At 43.4% G+C, this 20,913-nt stretch overlaps 1 protein-coding gene across 3 annotated transcripts in view; it reads left to right on the plus strand.

The window, feature by feature from the left end:
* Positions 1–20,913, plus strand: part of myo3b (myosin IIIB) — a 109,503-nt gene that overhangs the window by 72,643 nt on the left and 15,947 nt on the right. For all 3 annotated transcript variants that reach the window (XM_031794986.1, XM_031794993.1, XM_020455306.2), the window contains 2 exons: positions 12–51; positions 912–1,032. In XM_031794986.1, coding sequence (XP_031650846.1) covers positions 12–51; positions 912–1,032 — 161 coding nt within the window. The remainder of the gene's footprint in view (positions 1–11; positions 52–911; positions 1,033–20,913) is intronic.

Genomic DNA, 20,913 nt, shown 5'->3' on the forward strand with positions numbered 1-20,913 from the left:
CACCTTTGTAGGTATGATGGCAGACACACTTCCAATGATCATAGAGAGAAGGTAAGTTTTTATCAGAGAAATGAATATTTTAGCATAATACTGTACTTCTACAAAGCCCCTTGAACATCGATTATTCATTCGTTTTTTGAGTCCTTGAGACAAAAGACTTCTCTTGCTCCAAACTCCATCTCAATAGAGAGAGACAGGGTGGTACAGGAATGGGAGAATCAAAAGGCTGGAAATTCGCGGCTGAGAATAAATGCTTGCTGTTCCCGGAGGTGATTTTGTCTTTGCGCTTCTCTTTCTACAGATGTTAGACCCCTTTTTGGTAAAGACCTGAGGTTCTTTGGTAGCACTTTGATATCCTGCTCGAATTCAATATGTGAAATAGAAGAGCCACTCCGTGACTCGGAGCACATCACAGTCTTTGAAGTCTGATCCAATTTTTGCTGCTCGCCATTTGATGTTGAAAGGATGAAATGAGGAAAACGCAGTAACTCTGCTGAGCATATGTAAGATTTAAAAAGCAAAATCCTTTGGAGGATGTACTTAGAAATGTTAAGCAGATTAATACTTTCCTATGGCTCTTTTATTCAAAGGTAATTTCTTTATATGAGAGGTCTGCCTGTGTTGTTATTTTCAACCTCACAATTAAGTCAGTGTGCTGCTATTTGCAGGGAGGTAGGGGTAATAGCGGGGCCTATGCGATTGCATTAGCATGTGATTAACATTGCAAAACACATTCATGGGTTGTGTCTGCCAAAACAGTGAATTAAAAATAAATGAATTTGAATCCAGTATGACTAAGAAACAATAATAAATAGGCAGCCTGCTTTTACTTGTGTCTTTCTGTCTGTCTGTGTATTTTGTGTTTCCATTGACAGTACTCTTCTGGCTGTGTTTATGCTTCTTCTTTAAAGGTTGCTCCTGACCGCCATGATAAACAACTGAGAAATGACAGCAGAGACAAAGTCAGAGAAGGCACAGTAGTGAAGCCTTGCAGGGAGACAGGCAGCCTGCGAGACACACAGTGTAAACAAGGTAAGCCCGAGCACAGAGCTGAAGGGTGCAGGTAATTACGTAAGGAGACAGGAGAAATCCAGCGTTAATTGATAAAGTGCCATTTTTAATTCAGGAACCCTTTCATCCCTACCAATCCTTCCTGCCTTTTTTTGTTGACAACAAAGTATTATGAGTGATATTTATATGTTATTTTAACCTGGGTCAACTGTTCATAAATGACGTCTCATCGCAGGGGTTTTAGAAGTGGAGCTATAGCACTTCAAAGCCTCATTCTCCCACACGCCAAGCCCTTTGCTAAAGATCTCATCAATGGCTCTAATAGACACCCATAGTAACGGTGACAAGAAAATACACAAACCCTGATTTGTTGAACATATGTTTGGTTTGCTTTTTGCCCAAGGCGCTGAATTCCATTAATTCATGCTGCCTGGGAGGCTGAGTGGGTGGTTGAGCAGGGGGCTGCTGATTACGGCCGTCACCCAGCCCACCACTAGCCTGCCTGGGTAATGGGGGCCCGGCCCTTCATTAATGTTATTATGAGACTGAGGTAAGAGACGGAGGTGGAATACCGTTTAGCTACACGACCGGGAGATTACGAGGATTAGACATGATAATATAATACAGACAGGGCTCTCCAGCGGGCGCGGGATTAGTGTCAGCATGCCACAGCAGGTCTGGGTTAGATAGCAGCTAATTCGGTAATGCTGGATACAGGTGACCCCCGTTCTGAAGCATCACTGTCGCTGACAAGGGACTGCTTTTAAGAATTTATGATGTGTGAATATGAAAGGAAATGCTGGAAGGAATAGCAGTTTGAGTTTAATTTCATTCATTGAAATATGCATTTAAAGTGTTTCCCCCACTGTAGTTCCCTGGTTTATACTAGCAAAAATAATTAAGCAGTTATGCCATTATAAATTGGGAAAATATTCATTATAACTAGCTAGGTCCATTAATAATGAGGTTTGAAATTCCCTTCTCCTGAGAGCAGGGTAGCTGGTTTCGGGGCAAAATGCTAAATGCTGTGATAAAAACATTTTCATTTTCCATAAGCCATGGGCTTTCATAATGCTTCACTTGTGTTGTGTGTAGAGGTCACATAGACTTTCAGGTATTCATCCTCTCTTTCCTACACGTTTATATTCTGAGGTCTGCTTATGGCTCAAGTTGCTTTCAGGAAACCATATTTGAATACGTTGAGGGAGGCCACGGTAGCTCAGGCACCCAGGGTACACTTTGATCCCTGCAGATCTGAGGCCTTTTTTATCCTGAGGTTGAGCGAGTCATGGAAGCCTGGCCCTGCCAGATGTTTGGAGACCAGGCTTCTTCCTGTGTCTCATCCTGCCGACGCCCCTGGTGAATGCTTATATTCTGGGGCTGTGGTGAACCTGGCGTGTTTCAGGACACCAACAGAGAAAGTTGAAAATTAGCCCAGGAAATTCAAATCCGCTTTGCATTTGGCCAAAAGAGCTGTGGCACGACCCGGAACCTCTATGCGTTTGATGGACGCTAAGTCCCTTCTAAGTAATTTGACTGAGCTCAGCTGTGCTGTGTGGTCCAGGACAGCCCCATTTGTGAAAGCAAGACAGGAGGAGATTACCCTTAGTTTCAAAGATGTCTGTTTCGGTGTATGTTTAACACAGGGCTAAGGCACTATCCTCCAGCTTTAGCCAGATACCTGCAGTGCTGTCTTTTGTGGAAGCAAGAAGGAAAGAGAGAATTAAAGCACTCCACAGACGCAGCCCTTCTTTACATCCCACTGGGCACAAACTGGTTGAATCAACGTTGTTTCAATGTAATATGTCAACGTATTGTAATATGGAGTCAATGTGAAAAATACATTGGATTGCAGAAAGTCATCAACGTAAACTGTTGTTTTCAACAACAGAATTATGTCATTATGGTAAAAATAAAATTCTACATAGACAAAACTAGTGTAAAATATGTTGAATTTGTACCTTTGAAACAGCGTCAGATCTTCACCGTTATATCCACTATCAGAAGAAAAAAAACAGTAGTCTGTGCAGCACATCCTACTGATTATCTATAGCAGGGATAGGCAACTTTGATGGGGTGGGGGCCACTAAAAATCTGAACTCATCATGAGGGGCCGCAGTGACTTACGGGTCTGTGTACCCACATCCATACCCACACATGCTGTCAGAACCCGTCCTAGTCTTTTGGGTGAAATTTTGTTGGGGAAACCCCTTGCCAGCAAAACATTTTAGCAGCCCCCCCTCTTGACAGTGGAGACATTCCTACAATTCTACACATTTTACCATGCGGTGTAGAGAATAATAATAATTTCATGCAATTCTACTAATTTTGCCATGGCACGAAGAAAAAATTGTGCAGTTTTACAGTGTATTTCCTGCAATTCTACAGATTTTGCCATAGGCTGGAAAAAAATGTTTGAAGTTTTTAATATAATATCTAAGAGTGACTGACAAAATCATTGTGACCGGTAATTTGACCATGATTACTACAAGTTTAGATAGCTGGCTAGATTAACTTTCCAATCTAAAAATTGTTAGCTGACATGGGCTAGTTGAGTTACTGCCAGTAGCTAAGTTTCCATCCAATTGGCGACAGATTTTAATGCAAATTTTCCTAAATCTGCAGAACGGACTTGTTGCAGATAAAAATCAGTGCGTGATGATGTAGCGCACACAAAATGTACTTTTAAGCTTACATTTTCATGTGTTGAATAAGAATCTAAAGTTTATTGTGCTTCCATCACATTTTCAACCTTTTTCTGGCACCACTCCGCCAGGGCCCTCTCACCTCCTCACGGTAGGCTGTCTTGTCATCGTTGGTAATCAGACCTACCACTGTTGTGCAAGCTTGATGATTGAGTTGAAGACGTGTGTGGCCAACCAGTCACGGGTGAACAGGGAGTACTGGAGGGGGCTGAGCACACACCCTTGTGGGGCCGCCTGTGTTGAGGATCAGCGCAGTAGAGGTGTTGTTATCTACCCTCACCACCTAGGGGCTGCCTGTCAGGAAGTCCAGGACCAAGTTGCACAGGTTGGGGTTCAGACCCTGGGCCCCAAACTTAATGATGAGCTTAGACGGTACTATCGTGTTGAAGACTGAGATGTAGTTAAAGAACAGCATTTTTACATAGGTATTCCTCTTGTCCAGATGGGATAGAGCAGTGGGCAGTGCGATGGCGATTGTGTCATCCGTGGATCTATTGAGGCAGAATGCAAATTGCAGTGGGTCTAGGGTAAGGGTAAGGGGGAGGTGATATGATCCTTAAGTAGTTTTTCAAAGCACTTCATGATGACAGACATGAGTGCTACGGGGCGACAGTCATTTAGTTCAGTTACTTTTGCTTTCTTGGGTACAGGAACAATGGTGGACATCTTGATGCAAGTGGCGTCAACAGACTGGGATAGGGAGAGATTGAATACTCCAGCCAGCTGGTCTGCGCATGCTCGGAGGACGCAGCTAGTGATGCCATCTGTGCCTGCAGCTTTGCGAGGGTTAAAAAGCTTAAATGTCTTACTCACGTCAGCCACGGAGAACAAGAGCTCACAGTCTAGGGGAGTGGTGGTGGCCCACATCGGCGGCACTGTGTTTTCCTCTAAGTGGGTGAAGAAGGTGTTTAGCTTGTCCAGGAGCAAGACGTCGATGTCCGCATCGTGGCTTCTTTTCCCTAATCAGTGATTGTCTGGAGTCCCTGCCACATATGTCTTGTGTCTGAGCCTTTGAATTGCCGCTCCACTTTGTCTCTGCTAACATTTTGATTGCCTATGAAGGGTATAACTGGACTGTTTCTACTCCATATTCCCAGTCATCTTGCTGTGGTTATATGCATCTATCCACGATTTTTTCGTTTGGATAGGTTTTAATCGTCACAGTGGGAACAACATCCCATATACACTTCATGATGAACTCAGTCACTGTGTCAGTGTATACGTCAATGTAATTCTCAGAGGTAACGCGGAACATATCCCAGTCCAAAACAATCTTGAAGCATGGATTCTGATTGGTCAGACCAGCATTGAACAGTCCTTATCATGGGTACTTCCTGTATGAGTTTCTGCCTATAGAAATGGAGGAGCGGGATAGAGGCGTGATCTGATTTGCTGAAGGGAGGGCAAGGGAGGGCCTTGTAGCTGTCCCGGAAGGGAGAGTAGCAATAGTCGAGAGTTTTTGAAGCGCGCGTGGCACAGGCAGCTTGTTGTCTCAGGATATGTGGTTTCCAGTTTGCACAAAGTACAGTGTAGTTCCTTTGGAGTTGTCTTGGTATCAGCTTGAGGGGGAATTTACATGGCTGTGACGATGACCGAAGAGAATTCTCTTGGGAGGTAATGCGGTCGGCATTTGATTGTGAGATATTCTAGGTTGAGTTAACAAAAGGGCTTGAGTTCCTATATGTTACCACAATCACACCATGAGTAGTTAATCATCAAACATACACCTCCGCATTTCTTTTCCTGGAAAGTTCTTTATTCCTGTCTGTGCGATGTACTGAGAACCCAGCTGGCTGTATGTACGGGTACAGTATATCCGGAGAGAGGCATCATCATAAGTTTACTTCCTTATGATGTCAATATTTGCACAAAGGGGTTTCCACTACCATTTCTCTCATTATTAATTTTAACGACACAAAAGATCCCACCATGTCAAACGAACAAATTATCTGTCAGCATTTATACCATTATTTAACTAGGCAGGTCAGTTAAGAACAAATTCTTATTTTCAATGACGGCCTAGGAATAGTGGGTTAACTGCATTGTTCAGGGGCAGATCGACAGATTTTTACCTTGTCAGCTCTGGGATTCGATCTTGCAACCTTTGAGTTACTAGTCCAACGCTCTAACCACTAGGCTACCTGCCGCCCCAAAATGTATACAATTTTACCCCATCTTCCTGTTTCCATCCCAGCTGGTGTAATTTGTTTTTATACATTATAACTTTGCTCACATAGAAACTGGATGGAAAGGTGACATAACAAGAAAAACCTTGGGAAAACACATTGGGAATTCAACAAACTTCTGCATGTCTTTCTGAGTGGGTGAAGAAAGAAATCTCATCGATCAACGTCTCAACCAAAAATTACCCACATTTCCATGATGAAATGATGTGGTTTGTGTCAAAGCTTGACACACAAACGTGTCAACCTTTGATTTGCAGCATTTTGTTACCAAGAAAGTTCAGCAAGGTGCATCCACCAAACATTCATGGAAACAGAACACTTACTGTATGTAACTTCTCTCCCTGTCTCACCAGCCTGAATATTAATACAATATGAATAATAATTCAAAATGAGTCAAGCAGACGAAAGGCTCTGCGAGCAATGCGGTGATATGATCAGAGTGCTGTTTACGCTCCTCAGTGTGGTAAACAGGCTGGTGCCGAGGATCAGTCAGAGGCTGACTTTATGGGTTATGAAAGCTGAGCTACTTATGTTAACAGGCTTTTTGAAGATTATAGTCCTGGTAAACATACATGTCAGAAGTGAGACAGTGATAAAGAGGAGTCACAACACAGAGACCAATTACCACTGCTTCTAGAAAGACACTTAACATGGTCTTTTGATGAGTAGGGAAGGAAAAGGAAAGGAAAAGAGGAAGGCTCAGTACCTTCGAGGTTATTGTTCTGTACCTCGACTCTACAGATTTAACATCTTAATTTGAGCCAGTTTGCAACAGCAGGAAAATAATCCTGCAACCACAGAAAATGTTAATTATTAATGGACATTTTTTTGTAGGGGTTGATACATTTTTTGTTGGGGCAAACCAAGTCCGGTATTTTAAAGTGCAAATTACAAACTTTAGAAGCCTTTTTAAACCTTGAATATACTACAAGTTTGCATTTCCTGCATTGCAGGAAAATTCTCAGCAACAAAATAATGAAGATCCTACATCTGTATAGTCTAGTCATTGTGCCTTGATTTGGTTGGCACCCTGAGCTGTGCTGCAGCTGTGAGTGGTCAATGGGAACACGGCATTAGGACATGGACTGTTCTAAAACCCGCGTTTACTGATCCATCCCACTTTCCTACCGTCCAACTTGCTCATTACCAGCAACTCTGACACCACTTACCACATGTCCTCCCACTAACTGTGCAACCACGATGCCATACTCCCCCAGTCCAGCCCCTACCCTCACCAACACCTCCATATCAACATACATCTGCAAGACAAATGATCCACCCTCTCCGTGTTCCTCAGACAAATACTCTCCCTCTCTCACTGTCTCTCAACCTTTTGATTTATCTGTCTGTCTCCACCCACCATAGAGGCTGAAATTACAGGTGCGTCGCAGAGGTAGCTGAAATTTGGAGTGGATAGGAAGACTCAATTTAACGGAAGGAAGGAGGACTCCTGTCTGCCACTACCTACCATAATCCTCTTAATGTCAGTGAGAGTAGTTAACAGGATGTACTTCCAAACTACTCATCATCACAATTTCTACAGAATAATCTTTTCAAACGTACCTGTAGTATATGAAGGTATAAGATTATATTGCAACTTTTCTTTTAGTATCGTACAAGTGGCTTGGGTTATTTGGAACATTTTGTCATGCTAGAACTTTTAAAGGCCCAGTGCAGTCAAAAATTAGATTTCCTGTGTTTTATGTATATTTCCACACTATGAGGTTGGATTAATACTGTATAATAATACTAATGCCCTTTTAGTGTAAAAGCTGTTTGAAAAGACCGCCTGAAATGTCATCCTATTTTGGTGGGATGGAGTTTTGGCCTGCCTGGTGACATCATCAGGCGGTAAATTCAACAATAGACCAAACCTCTTCCATTAACAGCTAGTTTTCAGTTTTCTTCTCCCAACTCAGACCTTGTCCCAGATAGTCCTAGCAAAATTCTTGCTTGAGAAATTGCTCTTTGCTAAGAAGCTATTGTTGTTTATATTTTACGATTTTGATTTGAAAATAGTCACAGTAAGGTACATAATTGTTACCCAGAAATGATTTGATATTGAGATACCTTTAAGATATCCCGTTTTTTGAAGTTGTTGTCCTTTAGTTGTTGATCTTTAGAAGTGGTTATAAGAATGTATATTATCCATCACAGTACATTTTAGTTGCTTGGTTCACTCGTAGGATGTTTTCTCAATGACTATCCGACTTCCCCTGTGCAACATACCAACATGTACTCACTGCTCAATCTGGAGGGCTGTAATGATACATTATACAGAGGTCTGACAAATGATTGACTTCCAGAAAACTGTGGGATTTTCCCAGCACATGAAGATTTGTTCAGAAGTCAAGCCCCAAATCTGCCGTCAGTGGAAATGATTGATTTCAGTGTGAAAAATTGAAAATTGGTTGTAAGTAATAACATCCTCTGCGTGCATTAGTTAAAAACAGATGCAGGAAATGCCCTTTGGACCATTATCTGGAAAACCTTGTGATTTTTCTAGTGTGCCTTATAATTCAAAGCACATGGTTTACCAAATTAAGACATTGGTAATAAATCACAGTAGTCCTGAAAAGCTCTCGAACTCCTATTGAAGTTTGACTAGAGTTAGCTATCTATTCAGGGACTTTCTGTTAGCAATAAACCGTGTGTGTGTGTGTGTGTGTGTGTGTGTGTGTGTGTGTGTGTGTGTGTGTGAGGGTTTATGAGGAAAAAAGAGGGGTATGGGCTGCACATGTCTTATTTAGGCATCAAAGGACTCAACTGATGATTTTTCATTATAATCCATGCCTTTTGGTGATTCGGCTCCCTCCATCTGAATAAACAAAGCCCCAAGTGGATAACTGGGGTCTATAATAATTCAGGTGATCACAGCACATGATTCAGGAAGTAAATCAATACATCTCTTTCATTTATTTGGCTAAAATCCCATTTAGCAGCTCTTCAATGTTGTTTCTGAGGAGCGTTCTGATTTTCAAGGGATTTAAAACGGGTATTTAGAGATGTTTTACGAATCATCTGGACCTCTTTGAAAATGAAAGAAAGTACCTATTTAAAAAATTATTCTCATCCTTTTTATCTGGAGATGCAAGCATGTACAAAATGTAAGTATGTTGCAAACTCTGCTGGAATTTTTTTCTTCTTCTGTATTCTCTGATCGTTATTCCTCACCGCAGATGCTGCCCACTATTATCATATAGCAAGCCTTGTGTGAGCCACTGTCTGACCTCTTCCCAGACCTACCTGGGTCCAAAATGCTCTCGTGCCAGAAGCCCGTTTGGCAGCCTCAGTGTCTGTAAGATATCTGTGGCAACAACATTCCTCTGGGGCTGGCCTGGATCAAATGGCAGTGATTTCCCAAACAGGCGGAGATGGGAAGCCTGACCCTTTCTCTGATCTGCTACACGCTTTAATCGCTGCGGGTCATGCCTTGATAAATGGGGATGTTGGAACTGAGAGTTGTGTTTCTGACTCCTAGACTACACAGACACACAGGGATCCAGCTGTATATCAGAGCAGCCAAGTTACAATCATTCACTCAGGATGGAGGGTCTCATGTGAATATAGAAAACATCTCACCTCAGACCCCAAACAACATAAATCTCCTCCATTCAGTCGTGTAGTGCTGTGATGAAACGTTGCTTTGCCATGAACATCTGATGTCCTTAGTCTGTTTGTTTTAAAGGAAAGAGCCACTGAACAGAACTTGTTAAATAACAAGATTGCACGTCAGCTAACTAGCTATCTCTAGCATAACTACTCTTAGTTTTTTTTTTTTTCATAACATATTTTGTTCCAGTGAAAAACAGTTTGTGCTGCTATATAGTTACATTATTCTGCAGTGTGATTACATTATGAAACTTTGTTCAAGGACGTCATTATTCTTGATTGAGTGCTTTGATGCGGTTTCAGGGGAATTAGAAATTTGCTTATCAAACCCATTTCAGACATCATTAAAATAACATATTTTTTTGTAAAAACCTAAGGTGCATAATACACAAAACCGCGATCCCCACACCAATAGTGCCATGCTCCAACCAGCTGAGCTAATGGTTGTTTAGATACAGTTCAGAATGGTTTTTGCACAGGAGGTTGACTAGTACGCCTACTACACATTCAGAATCAAACCATGAAGGGAACTTTGTCCTAAGGGCATTCTGTCAATTCCCAGCTGCCAATTGATAATCTAAATGTATTAGACACCTCACGTTAGAATTATATGACAAACAGTATAAGTCAAAAGTAGCATAGGGTTCTCTTTCAGTTATTCATTTCGAGATCTCAGAGGTGAGGGTTCGCTAGGACGGCCTACTCTCTTGGAAGTACCTTTCAAGAGCGTCTGTTGGAGACAGACAGGTAGAGTGGCGAATGAGGTGAGACCCTCACTTCTATAAAATGAGCCACTCTCCCTCCCTCTGGTTATTCTCGCTTCTCTTCCTCATATCGACTGAATACCTGTTTGGCTGCTTATCTGCTCACAAGTAAACCGTGAAGGATATCGCTGCTGAGCGTAGGTCTTCAGACCCTGTTGAGAGGTTGAGTTTTGCAGCGTGGGCTAACGGGAAGGTTTTTGTTTTCGAGTAGAAATTGCTTTTCTACTTTTCAGTCTCCATTGGTAGTTGGTGTCATTGCTAGCTATTGGAACTGGGTTAGCCCACGCTGCAAGGCTTAGGTTAACTTGGCTAGTATCTAGTGTTAATGGTGTACCAAGCTAGCTAGTTAGGAGCCTTGCAGCTAACAGCTAGCAATATTGAGCAACGAATAATGCTATAGCCGCGAGGCTAGTGGGGCATTAGCTAGCTAGCAGCTACCTTCTAGTTAACACAACCTTGACCTTTTTCCACATTTTGTTGTGTTACAGCCTGAATTTCAAATTGATTGAATTTAGGTTTTTTTTGTCGCTGGCCATATGACATAATACCCCATAATATGAAAATGGAATTATGTTTTTAGACATTTTTACAATAAAAAATGAAAAGCTGTAATGTCTTGAGTCAATAAGTATCCAAACCCGTTTGTTATGCGTCCTAAATAAGTTCAGCAGTAAAAATGTGCTTAACAAGATGCATGGACTCACTCTGTGTGCAGAGTAGTGTTTAACATGATTTTTTCATGACTACCTCATCTCTGTTTTCCAATGCCTCTCAAAGAAGAGCGAGCACCTATTGGTAGATGGGTAAAAATAAAAAATCAAGCAGACACTGAATAGTCCCTTGGAGCATGGGGAAGTTATTAATTACACTTTGGATTGTGTATCAACACACCCAGTCACTACAAAATACAGGGTTCTTCCCAATTCATTTGTCGGAGAAGAAGGAAACTGCTCTGGGATTTCACCATGAGGCCATTGGTGACTAAAACAGTTACGGAGTTTAATGGCTGTGATAGGAGAGAACTGAGGATAGATCAACAACATTGTATTTACTCCACAATACTAACCTAATTGACAGAGTGAAAAGAAGGAAGCCTGTACAGAATAGACTTACAGTTATAATCGCTGCCAAGGGGTGTGAATACTTATGTAAATTAGAATTTCTGTAGTTATTTTTCAATAAATTTGCAAAAATGTCTAAAAACATGTTTTCATTTTGTCGCTATGGAATATTGTGTGAAGATTGGTGAGAGAAAAAAATATGTTTTATCAATTTTGAATTCAGGCTGTAACACAACAGAACCTGCATAAAGTCAAGGAGTATGAATACTTTCTGAAGGCACTGTAGGTTAAACTAGACGAGAGAACAGAGCTAGCAGTGCTATCGTGTTGCTGGTAGGGTATGCTAGTGAGGTTGTCTTGCTTAGAGGCAAGGCTCATAACTAGCTAGCTTGGTATGCCATTTATATAAGATACTATTTGCTAGCCATAAGCCGCAGGACTTCAAACTTGCTAGCCTACGTCGTCTACACGTTGTTCTTGCAACAGGCATTGCTTGGTCCCCCTAACAAGCCTTTTCCCTCGCAATGGTGACTGCTATCCTGCCCAGGGACAATCCTAGCACTTGAACCCCCATGGTCTTGTGCTTGCGGCTCCATGATTGCTGGGAAAGATTCCCACCCTCTATGCATCAATTGTTTGGCTAAGGAACATGCCCAGAAGGCTCTCGAGTCCTGTGATCACTGCTATTCCTCCTAGGTCGGCCAACCTAGGGCGCAGCCCTGGCAGCTAAGGATGGTGTACTTAAGTAAAAAAGTAATTTAAAGTTCTACTTAAGTAGTTTTTTGTGGTATCTGTATTTTACTTTACTATATATGCCCTTCGGACATATTTCTTCCACTATACATATTTTTCCAATTGGCCTGGTTTACCACACAGAGCTCTGCTGATCCGTCCGCTGATGTAACTGCACGAGGGGGCCACAACAGACTTTCCTCCGTCGCATCATCTCTCTAAGGCCTTTCTGTTAGCCTGCTAGCCCCGTGCCGCTAGCTGCCTGAAGCCACGCACTGGACTTGTATGATCACCCGGCTACGCATGCCTTTCACTAACGTCACCATGCCGTGTCGATTGCTGTTCTGGTTTGTAACTATTGTTTTATTTCACTATAGAGCCTCTAGCACTGCTCAACACGCCTCGGCTAACAATTTAGTTCCACCTCCCACACGCAGTGACATCAACTGGTTTAAATGCTATTTCTAGAGACAATATCTCTTTCCGGACCTCTGGCAGTCTCTATGGGGGTGCCACAGGGTTCAATTCTCGGGCCGACTCTCTTCTCTATATACATCAATAATGTCGCTCTTGCTGCTGGGGATTCTCTGATCCACCTCTACGCAGACGACACCATTCTGTATACTTCTGGCCCTTCTTTGGACGCTGTGTTAACTAACGTCCAGACGAGCTTCAATGCCATACACCTCTCCTTCTGTGGCCTCCAACTGCTCTTAAACGCGAATAAAAATAAATGCATGCTATTCAACCGAACATTGCCCGCACCTGCCCGCCCATCCAGCATCACTACTCTGGACGGCTCTGACTTAGTATACGTGGATAACTACAAATACCTAGGTGTCTGGCTAGACTGTAAACTCTCCTTCCAGACTCACATTAAGCATCTCCAATCAAAAATCTAGAATCAGCTTCCTATTTCGCAACAAAGCTTCCTTCACTCATGCTGCCAAACATACCTTCGTAAAACTGACCATCCTACCGATCCTTGACTTCGGCGATGTCATCTATAAAATAGCCTCCAACACTCTACTCAGCAAACTGGATGTAGTCTATCACAGTGCCACCCGTTTTCAAATCAAATCAAATCAAATTTATTTATATAGCCCTTCGTACATCAGCTGATATCTCAAAGTGCTGTACAGAAACCCAGCCTAAAACCCCAAACAGCAAGCAATGCAGGTGTAGAAGCACGGTGGCTAGGAAAAACTCCCTAGAAAGGCCAATACCTAGGAAGAAACCTAGAGAGGAACCAGGCTATGTGGGGTGGCCAGTCCTCTTCTGGCTGTGCCGGGTGGAGATTATAACAGAACATGGCCAAGATGTTCAAATGTTCATAAATGACCAGCATGGTCGAATAATAATAAGGCAGAACAGTTGAAACTGGAGCAGCAGCACAGTCAGGTGGAAGTTGAAACTGGAGCAGCAGCATGGCCAGGTGGACTGGGGACAGCAAGGAGTCATCATGTCAGGTAGTCCTGGGGCATGGTCCTAGGGCTCAGGTCAGTTGAAACTGGAACAGCAGCATGGCCAGGTGGACTGGGGACAGCAAGGAGTCATCATGTCAGGTAGTCCTGGGGCATGGTCCTAGGGCTCAGGTCCTCCGAGAGAGAGAAAGAAAGAGAGAAGGAGAGAATTAGAGAACGCACACTTAGATTCACACAGGACACCGAATAGGACAGGAGAAGTACTCCAGATATAACAAACTGACCCCAGCCCCCCGACACATAAACTACTGCAGCATAAATACTGGAGGCTGAGACAGGAGGGGTCAGGAGACACTGTGGCCCCATCCGAGGACACCCCCGGACAGGGCCAAACAGGAAGGATATAACCCCACCCACTTTGCCAAAGCACAGCCCCCACACCACTAGAGGGATATCTTCAACCACCAACTTACCATCCTGAGACAAGGCTGAGTATAGCCCACAAAGATCTCCGCCACGGCACAACCCAAGGGGGGGGGGCGCCAACCCAGACAGGATGACCACAACAGTGAATCAACCCACTCAGGTGACGCACCCCCTCCAGGGACGGCATGAGAGAGCCCCAGCAAGCCAGTGACTCAGCTCCTGTAATAGGGTTAGAGGCAGAGAATCCCAGTGGAAAGAGGGGAACCGGCCAGGCAGAGACAGCAAGGGCGGTTCGTTGCTCCAGAGCCTTTCCGTTCACCCTCCCACTCCTGGGCCAGACTACACTCAATCATATGACCCACTGAAGAGATGAGTCTTCAGTAAAGACTTAAAGGTTGAGACCGAGTTTGCGTCTCTGACATGGGTAGGCAGACCGTTCCATAAAAATGGAGCTCTATAGGAGAAAGCCCTGCCTCCAGCTGTTTGCTTAGAAATTCTAGGGACAATTAGGAGGCCTGCTTCTTGTGACCGTAGCGTACGTGTAGGTATGTACGGCAGGACCAAATCAGAGAGATAGGTAGGAGCAAGCCCATGTAATGCTTTGTAGGTTAGCAGTAAAACCTTGAAATCAGCCCTTGCTTTGACAGGAAGCCAGTGTAGACAGGCTAGCACTGGAGTAATATGATCAAATCTTTTGGTTCTAGTCAGGATTCTAGCAGCCGTATTTAGCACTAACTGAAGTTTATTTAGTGCTTTATCCGGGTAGCCGGAAAATAGAGCATTGCAGTAGTCTAACCTAGAAGTGACAAAAGCATGGATTAATTTTTCTGCATCATTTTTGGACAGAAAGTTTCTGATTTTTGCAATTTTACGTAGATGGAAAAAAGCTGTCCTCGAAATGGTCTTGATATGTTCTTCAAAAGAGAGATCAGGGTCCAGAGTAACGCCGAGGTCCTTCACAGTTTTATTTGAGACGACTGTACAACCATTAAGATTAATTGTCAGATTCAACAGAAGATCTCTTTGTTTCTTGGGACCTAGAACAAGCATCTCTGTTTTGTCCGAGTTTAATAGTAGAACGTTTGCAGCCATCCACTTCCTTATATCTGAAACACATGCTTCTAGCGAGGGCAATTTTGGGGCTTCACCATGTTTCATTGAAATGTACAGCTGTGTGTCATCCGCATAGCAGTGAAAGTTTACATTATGTTTTCGAATAACATCCCCAAGAGGTAAAATATATAGTGAAAACAATAGTGGTCCTAAAACGGAACCTTGAGGAACACCGAAATTTACAGTTGATTTGTCAGAGGACAAACCATTCACAGAGACAAACTGATATCTTTCCGACAGATAAGATCTAAACCAGGCCAGAACATGTCCGTGTAGACCAATTTGGGTTTCCAATCTCTCCAAAAGAATGTGGTGATCGATGGTATCAAAAGCAGCACTAAGGTCTAGGAGCACGAGGACAGATGCAGAGCCTCGGTCCGATGCCATTAAAATGTATCACCTTCACAAGTGCCGTCTCAGTGCTATGATGGGGTCTAAAACCAGACTGAAGCATTTCGTATACATTGTTTGTCTTCAGGAAGGCAGTGAGTTGCTGCGCAACAGCCTTCTCTAAAATCTTTGAGAGGAATGGAAGATTCGATATAGGCCGATAGTCTTTTATATTTTCTGGGTCAAGGTTTGGCTTTTTCAAGAGAGGCTTTATTACTGCCACTTTTAGTGAGTTTGGTACACATCCGGTGGATAGAGAGCCGTTTATTATGTTCAACATAGGAGGGCCAAGCACAGGAAGCAGCTCTTTCAGTAGTTTAGTTGGAATAGGGTCCAGTATGCAGCTTGAAGGTTTAGAGGCCATGATTATTTTCATCATTGTGTCAAGAGATATAGTACTAAAACACTTGAGCGTCTCTCTTGATCCTAGGTCCTGGCAGAGTTGTGCAGACTCAGGACAACTGAGGTTTGGAGGAATACGCAGGTTTAAAGAGGAGTCCGTAATTTGCTTTCTAATAATCATAATCTTTTCCTCAAAGAAGTTCATGAATTTATCACTGCTAAAGTGAAAGTCATCCTCTCTTGGGGAATGCTGCTTTTTAGTTAGCTTTGCGACAGTATTAAAAAGGAATTTCGGATTGTTGTTATTTTCCTCAATTAAGTTAGAAAAATAGGATGATCGAGCAGCAGTAAGGGCTCTACGGTACTGCACGGTACCGTCCTTCCAAGCTAGTCGGAAGACTTCCAGTTTGGTGTGGCGCCATTTCCGTTCCAATTTTCTGGAAGCTTGCTTCAGAGCTCGGGTATTTTCTGTGTACCAGGGAGCTAGTTTCTTATGAGACATTTTTTTAGTTTTAGGGGTGCAACTGCATCTTGGGTATTGCGCAAGGTTAAATTGAGATCCTCAGTTAGGTGGTTAACTGATTTTTGTCCTCTGGCGTCCTTGGGTAGGCAGAGGGAGTCTGGAAGGGCATCAAGGAATCTTTGTGTTGTCTGTGAATTTATAGCACGACTTTTGATGTTCCTTGGTTGGGGTCTAAGCAGATTATTTGTTGCAATTTCAAACGTAATAAAATGGTGGTCCGATAGTCCAGGATTATGAGGAAAAACATTAAGATCCACCACATTTATTCCATGGGACAAAACTAGGTCCAGCGTATGACTGTGACAGTGAGTGGGTCCAGAGACATGTTGGACAAAACCCACTGAGTCGATGATGGCTCCGAAAGCCTTTTGGAGTGGGTCTGTGGACTTTTCCATGTGAATATTAAAGTCACCAAAGATTAGAATATTATCTGCTATGACTACAAGGTCCGATAGGAATTCAGGGAACTCAGTGAGAAACGCTGTATATGGCCCAGGAGGCCTGTAAACAGTAGCTATAAAAAGTGATTGAGTAGGCTGCATAGATTTCATGACTAGAAGCTCAAAAGACGAAATGTCATTTTTTTTTTGTAAATTGACATTTGCTATCGTAAATGTTAGCAACACCTCCGCCTTTGCGGGATGCACGGGGGATATGGTCACTAGTGTAGCCAGGAGGTGAGGCCTCATTTAAAACAGTAAATTCATCAGGCTTAAGCCATGTTTCAGTCAGGCCAATCACATCAAGATTATGATCAGTGATTAGTTCATTGACTATAATTGCCTTTGAAGTAAGGGATCTAACATTAAGTAGCCCTATTTTGAGATGTGAGGTATCATGATCTCTTTCAGTAATGACAGGAATGGAGGTGGTCTTTATCCTAGTGAGATTGCTAAGGCGAACACCGCCATGTTTAGTTTTGCCCAACCTAGGTCGAGGCACAGACACGGTCTCAATGGTGATAGCTGAGCTGACTACACTGACTGTGCTAATGGCAGACTCCACTATGCTGGCAGGCTGGCTAACAGCCTGCTGCCTGGCCTGCACCCTATTTCATTGTGGAGCTAGAGGAGTTAGAGCCCTGTCTATGTTGGTAGATAAGATGAGAGCACCCCTCCAGCTAGGATGGAGTCCGTCACTCCTCAGCAGGTCAGGCTTGGTCCTGTTTGTGGGTGAGTCCCAGAAAGAGGGTCAATTATCTACAAATTCAAACTTTTGGGAGGGGCAGAAAACAGTTTTCAACCAGCGATTGAGTTGTGAGACTCTGCTGTAGAGCTCATCACTCCCCCTAACTGGGAGTTTTGCCATCAAAGCCCCATACACTACTCACCACTGCGACCTATACGCTCTCGTTGGCTGGCCCTCGCTTCATACTCGTCGCCAAACCCACTGGCTACAGGTTATCTACAAGTCTCTGCTAGGTAAAGCCCCGCCCTATCTCAGCTCGCTGGTCACCATAGCAGCACCCACTCGTAGCACGCGCTCCAGCAGGTATATCTCACTGGTCACCCCCAAAGCCAATTCCTCCTTTGGTCGCCTTTTCTTCCAGTTCTCTGCTGCCACTGACTGGAACAAACTGCAAAAATCACTGAAGCTGGAAATTCCCATCTCCCTCACTAGCTTTAAGAACCAGCTGTCAGAGCAGCTCACAGATAGCCCATCTGCACCTGTTCATAGCCCATCTGTATACAGCCCATCTATCTACCTCATCCCCATACTGTATTTATTTATTTTGCTCCTTTTGCACCACAGTATCTCTACTTGCATATCCATCTTTAGCACATCTACCATTCCAGTGTTTAATTGCCATATTTTGATTTCTTCGCAACCATGGCCTATTTATTACCTTAACTCCCTTGTTTGACCTAATTTGCACTCACTGTATATAGACTTTGTTTTCTTTTTTCTACTCTATTATTGACTGTATGTTTTGTTCATTCCATGTGTAACTCTGTGTTGTTGTATGTGTCGAACTGCTATGCTTTATCTTGGCCAGGTCGCAGTTGCAAATGAGAACTTGTTCTCTACTAGCTTACCTGGTTAAATAAAGGTGAAATAAAAAAAAATGTTCCTCCCTACACTCCGTTTTCCATGGTCCTATGCGCTTTGCAGGACTTTTTTTCCCATTGTTGCACCTTGGAGCCTAAATCAAATCAAATCAAATCAAATTTATTTATATAGCCCTTCGTACATCAGCTGATATCTCAAAGTGCTGTACAGAAACCCAGCCTAAAACCCCAAACAGCAAGCAATGCAGGTGGAGAAGCACGGTGGCTAGGAAAAACTCCCTAGAAAGGCCAATACCTAGGAAGAAACCTAGAGAGGAACCAGGCTATGTGGGGTGGCCAGTCCTCTTCTGGCTGTGCCGGGTGGAGATTATAACAGAACATGGTCAAGATGTTCAATGTTCATAAATGACCAGCATGGTCGAATAATAATAAGGCAGAACAGTTGAAACTAGAGCAGCAGCACAGTCAGGTGGAAGTTGAAACTGGAGCAGCAGCATGGCCAGGTAGACTGGGGACAGCAAGGAGTCATCATGTCAGGTAGTCCTGGGGCATGGTCCCAGGGCTCAGGTCAGTTGAAACTGGAACAGCAGCATGGCCAGGTGGACTGGGGACAGCAAGGAGTCATCATGTCAGGTAGTCCTGGGGCATGGTCCTAGGGCTCAGGTCCTCCGAGAGAGAGAAAGAAAGAGAGAAGGAGAGAATTAGAGAACGCACACTTAGATTCACACAGGACACCGAATAGGACAGGAGAAGTACTCCAGATATAACAAACTGACCCCAGCCCCCCGACACATAAACTACTGCAGCATAAATACTGGAGGCTGAGACAGGAGGGGTCAGGAGACACTGTGGCCCCATCCGAGGACACCCCCGGACAGGGCCAAACAGGAAGGATATAACCCCACCCACTTTGCCAAAGCACAGCCCCCACACCACTAGAGGGATATCTTCAACCACCAACTTACCATCCTGAGACAAGGCTGAGTATAGCCCACAAAGATCTCCGCCACGGCACAACCCAAGGCCTATGGCTTTTTACGTATTGCCTTCCCTAGAAGGGCGCCCTAGTCGTCGTCCAGTACGTGCAGTTTGAGGAATTTTGCTTAAATTCATCAAAAAAGTTAGCTTATAAGAGTGAACCTTTTTTGTGGGATACACATAAGGCAATTCTAGGTCTTGTGGCATATTTTGGTTAAACTATCCCCAATTCAATGGATTTGCAACCCTCTGCAAGCACAGTGCATTCTTCCATCACATGTGCAGTGCACTTTTCCATCACATGTACAGCTGATTCTCAAGATGTTGCACTATTGAGCCCACACAACTACACTGTCTGAGTCAAGGACTACATGCTTTCTGGTAAGTTTTGATTACAGTACTGGGTGGGGTGACATACATGATTTTTTGTTTACTAATAAATAGCAGCCTACAGTGTTTAAATAATTTAACTAACTTGTTAGTTAACTTGTTAACAATTTCTGCTAGTTAGTTTTTGCTACCATATGGGTTTTAGCTTGCTTGAGCCTGCTAACTGAGTGTTAATTCACCTGTTTCCATACATGTTTCATTTGAAAACATTTATCTTACAAAGGAGTTGTTTAATCTAACTGCTTAACTATTTATCTGTACGAATTGAATTTGTATTTATTTTTTCATTTTGTTCTAGTCTTTACAGGAAAATGCCACGGGCGCAATCTAATGTGTGGAGACATTTCACGGCAGCTAATGTAGAAGGAAAAGCTGTGTACATTTGCAAATACTGTGCCAAATCATATGTGAAGAATGCAACAAAGATGCAGAATCGTCCGGGTTAGGGAGGGTTTGGCCGCCAGGGATATCCTTGTCTTGGCTGGCTTCCGGGTTGGATTGGCATTGTGTCAAGAAGCAGTGCAGCTTGGTTGGGTTGTGTTTCAGAGGACACATGTGTCACGACTTCCATTGAAGTCGGCTCCTCTCCTTGTTCGGGCGGTGTTCGGCAATCGACGTCACTGGCTTTCTAGCCATCGCCGCTCCATTTTTCATATGTCTATTTGTTTTGTCTGGTTTCAGTATCTAATCAGTATCTAATCACACTGCATGTATTTAGTCCTCTGTTCTCCTCCATGTCTTTGTGTGAAATTGTTTATTGTTATGTGGTATGTTCACGTGCTAGACTTTTGTTCATGTTCCTTGTTTTGGGCACTTTGATGTCATTTTGTGCTTATTTATTGACTGGAATAAAAGTGTGCCTGTTAACTCTGCTACTCTGCTCTCCTGCACCTGACTTTGCCTCCCGTACACACCCATAATAGAATGGCTCTCGACCTTCGCCTCTCCCGATTACGTACGGGAGTTGCAGCGATGAGACAAGATTGTAACTACTACCAATTGGATACCACGAAATTGGGGAGAAAAAAGGGGTGGGAAATAATTAATAAAATTAAAACTAAAAATATATATAAGAAATAGACGTTGCGCGTGCACGCACACGCAGGTGGGCGCGGGATGTTCCCCAATGCTGGAAGGGGGCCCCGAGTGAAAAGGTTTGGGAACCCCTGCCCTAGTGAACTCAGATGCTTTAGTCTTCGGGGCATAGCCAATGAGAGAGAACGAAAAAAGGAAAGAGACAGGCCTGC

This window comes from Oncorhynchus kisutch, linkage group LG2, assembly GCF_002021735.2.
Source record: "Oncorhynchus kisutch isolate 150728-3 linkage group LG2, Okis_V2, whole genome shotgun sequence".
Taxonomy (NCBI): domain Eukaryota; kingdom Metazoa; phylum Chordata; class Actinopteri; order Salmoniformes; family Salmonidae; genus Oncorhynchus; species Oncorhynchus kisutch.